Source organism: Belonocnema kinseyi, chromosome 2 (assembly GCF_010883055.1).
Source record: "Belonocnema kinseyi isolate 2016_QV_RU_SX_M_011 chromosome 2, B_treatae_v1, whole genome shotgun sequence".
Lineage (NCBI taxonomy): Eukaryota > Metazoa > Arthropoda > Insecta > Hymenoptera > Cynipidae > Belonocnema > Belonocnema kinseyi.
The window spans coordinates 50542806-50551429 of record NC_046658.1 but is presented as its reverse complement, the minus strand read 5'-3'; the positions used below and the strand labels follow the sequence as shown (position 1 = coordinate 50551429).

The 8624-nt window shown below is 35.7% G+C and overlaps 1 protein-coding gene across 1 annotated transcript in view; it reads right to left on the bottom strand.

Moving 5' to 3' along the window:
- Positions 1 to 7850, bottom strand: part of LOC117182661 (golgin subfamily A member 6-like protein 22) — a 57438-nt gene extending 49588 nt beyond the window's left edge. The window contains exons 1-2 of the mRNA XM_033375766.1: positions 7541 to 7850; positions 6328 to 6672 (exon numbers count right to left, since the gene is read on the bottom strand). Of these exons, the coding sequence (XP_033231657.1) occupies positions 6328 to 6672; positions 7541 to 7850 (655 nt within the window). The remainder of the gene's footprint in view (positions 1 to 6327; positions 6673 to 7540) is intronic.
- Between the last annotated feature and the right edge of the window lie 774 nt (positions 7851 to 8624).

Sequence of the window (8624 nt, the reverse complement as noted above, 5' to 3'; positions counted from 1 at the left end):
AACAGGTATTTTCGATAAAACAGTTGCATTTTCAACAATATAGACAGACTATCACTTGAGAAGAAAATGTCAAGCAATTAAAACAGATCAGTTTTCAATCATTCAGCTATTGAAAAATAAAGTACAAATTTAATTCTTGATGATTTAAAAAATATGTTTTTCTTATTTTGCAGAAATTCTGATTCTCACCTATCCTGTTACATGTATTATTTAAATAAATTTATTATATTAGAATTCATAATATGCATTAGTATTGAAAAATAAGTATTTTCATTTTTCTTTCAAGTAAAATGTTATTTCAGCTTTTGCATAATTTCTCTAAGAACATTATTTTTTCATTTTAAATATATTTTTATAACAAGAGTTGCCTTTTCATTTTTTCGTCCCTTGCGTAGTTTTTCCGAAAATTTTATTTTTTATTTTGGATCTTATATTTTACAATTAATAGAAAATCGGCTCGTCCTATTTAAAATTTCAACATTTTTTCGCAACTAATTTTTTTTCATATCTTGTTTCTTTTTTTTAAATATTTAATCTTTTTATCTTTAATGTCATTTTTAACGGTAAATATAGAAACTACCATTTTCTTTAAAAAAATTATATATTAACGCATTTTAAGCTCTGTCTTGGAGGAGCAGCTTTAATCTAATCATTTTTTCATAGCTTGGGTCGTTTGACCAAAAATTTTATTTCATTATTTTCAACTATGTTTTTTACAAATAAAACAAAAACTACGTGTTCTATCAAAAATTGGTTAATAACAAATTTGTGGATCTTTTAAATTACACCATTTTATTTTATTCTACTTGTTTTTTATTTTTTATAGTTTTACAGGAAAATCAAATTTTTTATTTTTCCTCATTTTTTGCGCGATCAAAATTTGAGTTTTTGACTTTTCAAAAAAAGTCAAAAAAGTTGTTGTGATACTCATGTAGGGCTTTCAAAAAACAAAGTTTTTCTTATACTTTTCATCGTATCGTGCGTTGTTGGGGTTAAAACATGAATTTTCTTTTTTTTTTCATTGGGATTTTGAACATGCTATAACTCTGACAATTTTCTTCTTTTAGAAAAAAATCGTAGGATTAAATTATTCTATATTTTGATATTTTTAAATTTTCATCCGAAACAGCTAACTAACAAACTTGACCTTTAGTTTCAGACACTAAAAGAGCGTACCAAAGTCCTATCTAATATAATGGTGTTTTCAAAAGTGATCGTGATCACAGATAGATATACATATAGACACATACGTAAAAACCCATTTTTCGGGTTCAGAGGGTCTTAAAACGCGGATATTTAACAAATGTAAGCAATATTTACCTTCTCATTTTTTTTAATCTTGCATAGTTTGACCGCGAAATAGAATTTTAATTTTTAAGGACATTCCCATGATGAAAACGAAAATCATTCGTTCTATATATGAAATAGGTTTGAAAAATGTATTCAACTTCTGGAGGTGAATAATTTTTTTTCTCAACATTTTTTTCATACCAGGTATAGTTATGCAAAAAAATAGAATTTTGGATTTTTTGAAAAATATTTTCGATGGATAAAGCCAGAACCTCAACACACAATCTGATCATTTTTTCGAAAATTATAATGCCTACAAACCACCATTTCTACTACAACAACAAAAAACATCAGCAACAACAACAACTGCTAATAATCTTTTTTTCTGATTCTAGGGTTTCAAAACGTGGAGATTTAATGAAAACCGAAGAAGTCAAATTTTACAAAAAATTAGTACCTTTTCATTGGGATAAAAATATAAGAAACGTAACTTAAAAGTGAATAATTTTCTCGTTGTAGAATAGCTGTATTTTCACGTCAGCCTACTCACACTATTTATTCATTGCAATTCACTGTAATCAGAATTAAAAACAGACGTGTGGACATGGATGTAATCATCAGATGTGGCCAAGGCTACATGAGGCACATGCACTAAATATAGGAGAAGGAAACTACTGGAAAAAAAATTACAAGGTAGGAAGTACTTCAAAGCCGCGAACTTGTAAACAAATTTAAACTTGTATAATACCTCACTTACAGCCATAACAGGCAACCTAGAATCAGCAATTGATAAATTGTTGATCCTTTGGACTTTCAAGGTTCTACTTTATCGATCCAATAAAAAGCGTCCTGGTGGAAAACTCTTGATAATAGAAAATCAATGGTGCCATATGGCGTGCGCTGAAAGTAAAAGTCTTCAACTCATTTATCATACAACCGAATGTTTGAGAAACTTGTGCAATATAGGTGTCTTAGACCATTATTTTAAATCCATAGTGATAATAAAATAACGATTTGCAATTTAATTTCTCTGAAGAACAGCTCTCTGACACTGTTTTAATTTCATTTTTCTTAATTTAGCTTCAATCCCAAAGTTATGCCAAAGAGAATAAAATGTAGGAACTCTGACATTATAAGATAGATAAGAAAAGTGACTAAATCGTAAAACCTTGCAAAAGTATAAGTGATTTTTTTATCGAAGGAGAAAACTGCAAGTTGCCCTTTTTCATATTCCTAAATTTAGATATAATTATACGCGCTCTCTGCCTTGGGGTTTCCAGTTCTCAAATTAAATAATGCGTAATTGTAGGTCAGTGTGACTAATGAATATATGAGATTTCGAATTTTCAAACATATTTAATTCATTAAATACAAAATAATTACTTAACCTCTATAATATATTTTTTATTTATTTAGATATAAATATCCCATTTGTCAGCTCCCCTATTTGTACTGGAATGTCGGTATCTGTATTCACGGCAATGAATAAAATGTTTCCCTCAATCATTAAATTTAAAACAATTATAACTGATTGGAGAAATCTTGAATTTCATAATACACCAAAAATATAAGGTTGCCAGATTAAAAAAAAAGAAGAAGCTTTGCCACGATGAAAATCTTCGAACTTCATCTCTTGATATATCTTGACATAATTTGACCTCAGGAATACAAAAATGAGTTTTATCAAAAATATCCGTTTGTCTGTGCGTGTGTTTACAATTACAACTATATTTCTAAACCAGTCCATTATTAATGAAGTTTAGAGTCAGATTAGATAAAAATATTTTTTTAGCATTTTATATTTTTCTCAAAAATCTGTTTCAGTTATAGACTTCTTACAACTTTGATTTTATTTAAGACAAAAACGTATACGTAGGTTTTAATTCATCAATCATTAAATATTGTAAGTTATTGTCAAGACAAGCAATAGATCCAATAATATTTAAGTTTTAAATGACTAGGCGGGGCACACAGTAAATATTGTCCCGCAATATTGGGCCAATTAATACTAGAAAAAATAAGGACATTAAAAAAAAACAAGTTTGATTTTAAAACTTCTACAATTAGTTGAATATATCGAGAAAATTCAAAAGTACCTAGAATTAATTTGGTTAATAAAAATATTAAAACTACATCCTAGCTTTAGATATATATCTGACTTAGCAACTCCATTATATAAAATGTTATACTTAATAAATTATTTATAAATAACTATTATTCGGGAAAGTCCTGAAACTAAATTAAAATTTTTTAATCATGTAAGATGTTATGTAAGGACAAAGTTGAGTTTTTTTGCTATTACACATATATGTATGATGCACTGGCCACTCAATACCGTCCCTCGACATCGACGTCCCGCTCATGCGCGTCCCGAGAAAGCATCACTCACTCCCATGCCTAAACGATGGAAGGTCCTCAGATACAAAGGAATGTGCGTGCTTAGCTTTCATTTTCAAATGGGTTTGAGTTGTCAACATGAAAGGGAATGAATTATGGCATTAGGAAGTAAAAAGAAAAATAGGATTATACGGAAATAATTTATAGGAATTCGAAAAACACGTCGCGTGGTTTCATAATGATTTATTTAGAAAACTTGGACGTTCTTCCAAGCATGAAGGGGACATTAAAAATATACGTTATAGTATTTCGAAAACTTTTTCCACCCCTTCTTTTCTTAAGCACATTTCTTCACACAAAGCTTGAACCCCCAAGGGTAACTTCATAAATACGATCATCACCCTCCCGGCCCCTTTAGGGCAACATTTTCTCTCCGATTTCATTGGATGGACGCCCAAAGTACAACACAAAACAATAAAACATAATAATTTAACAGACTCCGCAGCGGAATATACTGTCAAGACTGGGCAAATAGGGTGGCTTTTTTGAAAATGGGAGAATAACAGAGAAATGAAGTCATTAACATGAAAATAATGTATAGGTATCATATTCAATGCAATACAAAACGCTTTATGAGATTTAATTAAAAATATATTTTATTTTCAACAAAATAGATGAATTTACAGCCAAATAGTCTTTCTTTATTTGTTTATACTATCTCCCTTTTACGGGTTTGAGAGTCTTTACATAACCATTACAAGTATTCTTACAATCAAGCCGTATACTATCTTGACCCATTCGCTTCATACAGTCTTAAATTATTGTTCTTATTTCTAAACGCTTGTGCCTTTGCCCTGTGCTTCCATTTCCTCTTACCATTATCAATTTCAAATTTTGACTCTAGTTACTACTTCGTAACTCGCCTTCTTTTGGAGTCATTTTTCGTTTTTTTCCTACTATCCTGTGCAACCAGCAACCCCTGTACACCTCACTAACACATGCAACCATGTTTCCTGCTCATACCCACATACTCTACAAACATTTTCTTCTTTATTCATCCAATACCTGCATGCTTTTATACCCTCTTCCATTCTGAATCCCACTACTCTATTCCATTTGCTCTCCATTTAATGGTTTTTAGGTACTCTGGTCCTCCCTGCCCCTTAAGCATATTATACCAGCTGTTGTACCTTGATTCTGCGATTTTGCCCCATCTTTCCTCACCTTGCCTTGCCTTTATCTCTTCCTCTGATTTCTCTCACTCTGTACCACTCTCATGTATACCACATTGACTCTTTCTTTCATATCTCTCCTCCTCCCATTTTGAACGCCCCACGTTACCCCTCCTTTCTTCATCCATGACCTCGCAGGCACACGCTTGTGCAAATTTGCTTCCCTCTCCCCTTCTAAGTTTCTGTTCAAAGTTCCAGGCTTTTTTCACTTGCTTCACCATCATTTTTTCTCGTCCTATTTCTTCCCTCAACTTATAACCTAGACAAGTCCAGCTCACTCGCAAAACCCATCTCAAAAATCGCTCATGCAAACTTTCTGTTGTCTAGTATTCTTTGCATCCCCAGATTTCCACACCATAGCTTATCACTAACCATACTGATACATCAAATATCCACACTCTCATCTTCCAGTCATTCTTGAACCCTCTTTTTCCTATACAACATACTTTTCCCGTTACTTTACTCGCGCATTCCAATCTCTTTCTCACCTGCAGCCCGCTTCCTCCTCTCGTTTCGAACCAAAATCCTAAGAAGCACTCTCATCAATAAGTTCATACCTCTTTCATCATCCGCTAATAGCACTACGTTATTTGCGTATGCTAGCGAATACAGTTTTCCCGTTCCTCATTTTGTCCCTCCTTTCCCTTTCAACTTCAACTTCAACTTCTCCTCCAAATCTGCGAAAAGGATACTAAATAGAAGTGGGCTCAAAGGACACCCTTCCCTGAGCCCCCTTCCTGTCCAGAATTCTCCACCTATCTTATCTTCTATCTTCACCCTTATCTTAGTATCCATAAATATTTCTTTTATCCTCTATTAAATCTTCGTCTATTCCTCTCTCTTTCATCGCTGCCCATTAGATCTTCCTGTTAACTGAGTCAAATACTGCCTTAAAGTTTACAAACTATGCGACTAGCTTTGCTTTCGTCCGCCCTACGTTCCTATTGTCTAGATAGTTGAGCAAGTAGGCGTTATCTATGCTGCCTATCCCTTTTCTAAAATCCGTTTGGTTGTGTGTTATACCTCCCTTCTTTTCCACCTGTATTTCCAATCTTCTACTAAGCACTTCCGCATAAACTTTATATCCCACGAACATGAGTCTCTATATTCCTCCAACTTTTTGCCTTCTCCTTTCTTAATCTATGGTACTGCCAGCCCTGCCTTCCACTCCTCCGGCCACCCTTCTCTTTTCCACACCTTGTTGCAAATCCTTTACAACTCTTTCCTCAACCCGAATCCTTCATATTTCAGTGCTTTATTTTCCAAGTCATCTACCCCTGTTGCCGTGTTTCTTTTCAACCTTGTAATCTCCTCATTCACCTCATCCCTACTAATCTCGTTCTCAATTTCTTTGCCCCCATCGACCACTTTTCTTCCTTCTACCTTTACCCTATATTCCATCCCCCCCCCCCTAGCAGTCCCTTGAAGTGCTTCGTCCACTCTTTTATTCCTATTTCTTCATTTATACCTTTCTTTCCCCCTTGCCCCCTACTTATCACTTCCCATTCCCTCCCTTCTTTTACCGCCTTCTCTACCTCTTCCATATCACTATCTATCTCCTTCTGTCTTTTCTCCTTTATCATTCTTTCGTGCTCCCTCTTCCTCCTGTTGAGTTCTTGTTTTTCCATTTCCCCTTTCCTCCATTTCCTTATACTCTCCTTCATCCTATCTTTACTTTCCCTGCATTCATCGTCCCACCAGCCGCTCCTAAACCCCTCTTCTTTTTCTCTCGGTCTCACCTCTTCCCTTATTTTATCTATTGCAGCTTCAAGTTTTTCTAGCAGTGTGTCAACTCCTTCCTCTTCCCGACCCCCTAACCTCTTGTTTTATATTTTTTCTCTAAATTTTCTCAACTTTTCCTCTCTCTAAATTCCCATTTTCACTTTATTTTCTCTCTTTTCTTTCCTCTTGCCCCTGCTGCCCTTTGAACCACCACATATCATTGTCGCGATTACCGGAAAGTGTTCTGAGCCTATCACGTTGTCCACTTTCATTCTAACCATTAGCCTCCTTATTATTTCTTCTGCCAGAATGTAATCTATTACGGTGTCCCTGTACCCGCGTATGTATATTCACCTTCTTCATCTCCTCTTATATTGCCTTTATAAATCAACCATCCTACCTCCCCCAGTATGTCTAGTAGCCTCCTACCCTCCCTCTTCTCCTCTTCTTCTCTACACGCATACTACATCCACAACAACTTTTCCTAATTTTATTCTTCTAACCATTGTTCCATCCTCTTCTTTTATATACTCTCTCTTTTCTTCCTCTAACACCAGTTACTTTCTCACTCGTGACACCATGCCACCCATTCTCTCCCTTTAACCTCCTCTTTTCTTAATGCTTGTATCTTCCACTCAAATGCTTTCGGTAATATTCTTCTCACTTTCCATTTCTGCGCTTCTCCCCAAAATCCTTTGTCCTTGTTTTTAGGCCTGATACGTTCCAAGACGCTACATGCACGTCGCTCTTTTTGTGCTTACTTCCTTTATTCCTTTCATTCAGGTACTCTTGCCGTTTTAACCCTTCCCCCGTGACCCTTGCATTCCCCTTTTCGTTCTCTTTGTCCCCTTCATTCACTATCCGTTTCCTATCCTCCCTCAGTTCTTCTAATTCATTGTCCGAAATCCATATCTCTCCATTGACCCATATCCTTTCTCTGCCAATTCTTTACCTATTACCTTTACTCCTCTCTGTCCATGCCTTTTGCTCGATTGGCCACTTTCTTTTTATTTCCCGCCACGTCAGATGTTCTTCGATTCTTTCATTTCTTCCTTTCAACAACTTCTTTTTTTTCATAACTTCATATTTGTCCAGCTCACTCCCGAAGTTCACTAATAACATACATTCTCTGCCCTTTTTATTCCCCTTTAGACCTCTTATCCCTTCCACTCTGACTTGCGCGCCGATGTCTCTCATCACCTTCCTAATCTCTTCCTCTGCCTTTCCATTGTCTACTTTCAAACCCTTCACTATTATGTTCTTTTTCATTTTCACTCTCTTTCTCTCTCTCTCTCTCTCTCTGCCCCTTCCATTCTTCTTTTAAACTCACTCAGTCTTAAGCGCAAAATTTCATTTTGCTCATGCTTGACCACCTCACATTCTCTCACGTCTTCCGTACTTCCTTTCTCTCCCATCGTAGACTCATTCCTCATTTTTCCTCTGGCTATTTTCTATACTCTCCAAATTGTTAACTTTTTCTTTCTCTCTTTTCCATAATTGATCCCATTCTTGCCACTTTCGTCTCACTTTTCTTACCTCGTCTGTTACCTCTTCCCCTTGTCTATTCATATCAGTCAGTCCTCCGCATATCTCATCTAATCTCACGCAAGTCTCCTCTTTAAATCCTCTTTTCTCTCCGGAGTTCCTTTTTTTTGTTTACCTTTTTCAAGTCATTGCCCCTCTCCCCTTCTTCGGCCACGCGCTCCCTTTACCTTTTATCATCCTCCGTTTTTCCCCTTCGCCATTGACGCTCTCGCTGCTAATCGCGCTCGCAGAATGTTGCCACCTGTACAACAATTACCGCGACCCCGAACTTCCCGATTTCGATCCAAACCTATCCAAATTAGTGGGCCTTCCGCTTCTATGCCCCCTTCCTCGTCTCGATTCTGCTAATTCTGCCATTGCTACGGGAGGAAAAGGCGTAATAAACGTTTCATCTGAACTTCCCTAACTGCTTGCCTCGTCTACGCCGCTACCTTCTCTCTCTTTGCTATCGCTATCCCTATTTGTTTCATTTTTCTCACTCAACTAGCTCTGCCTTCT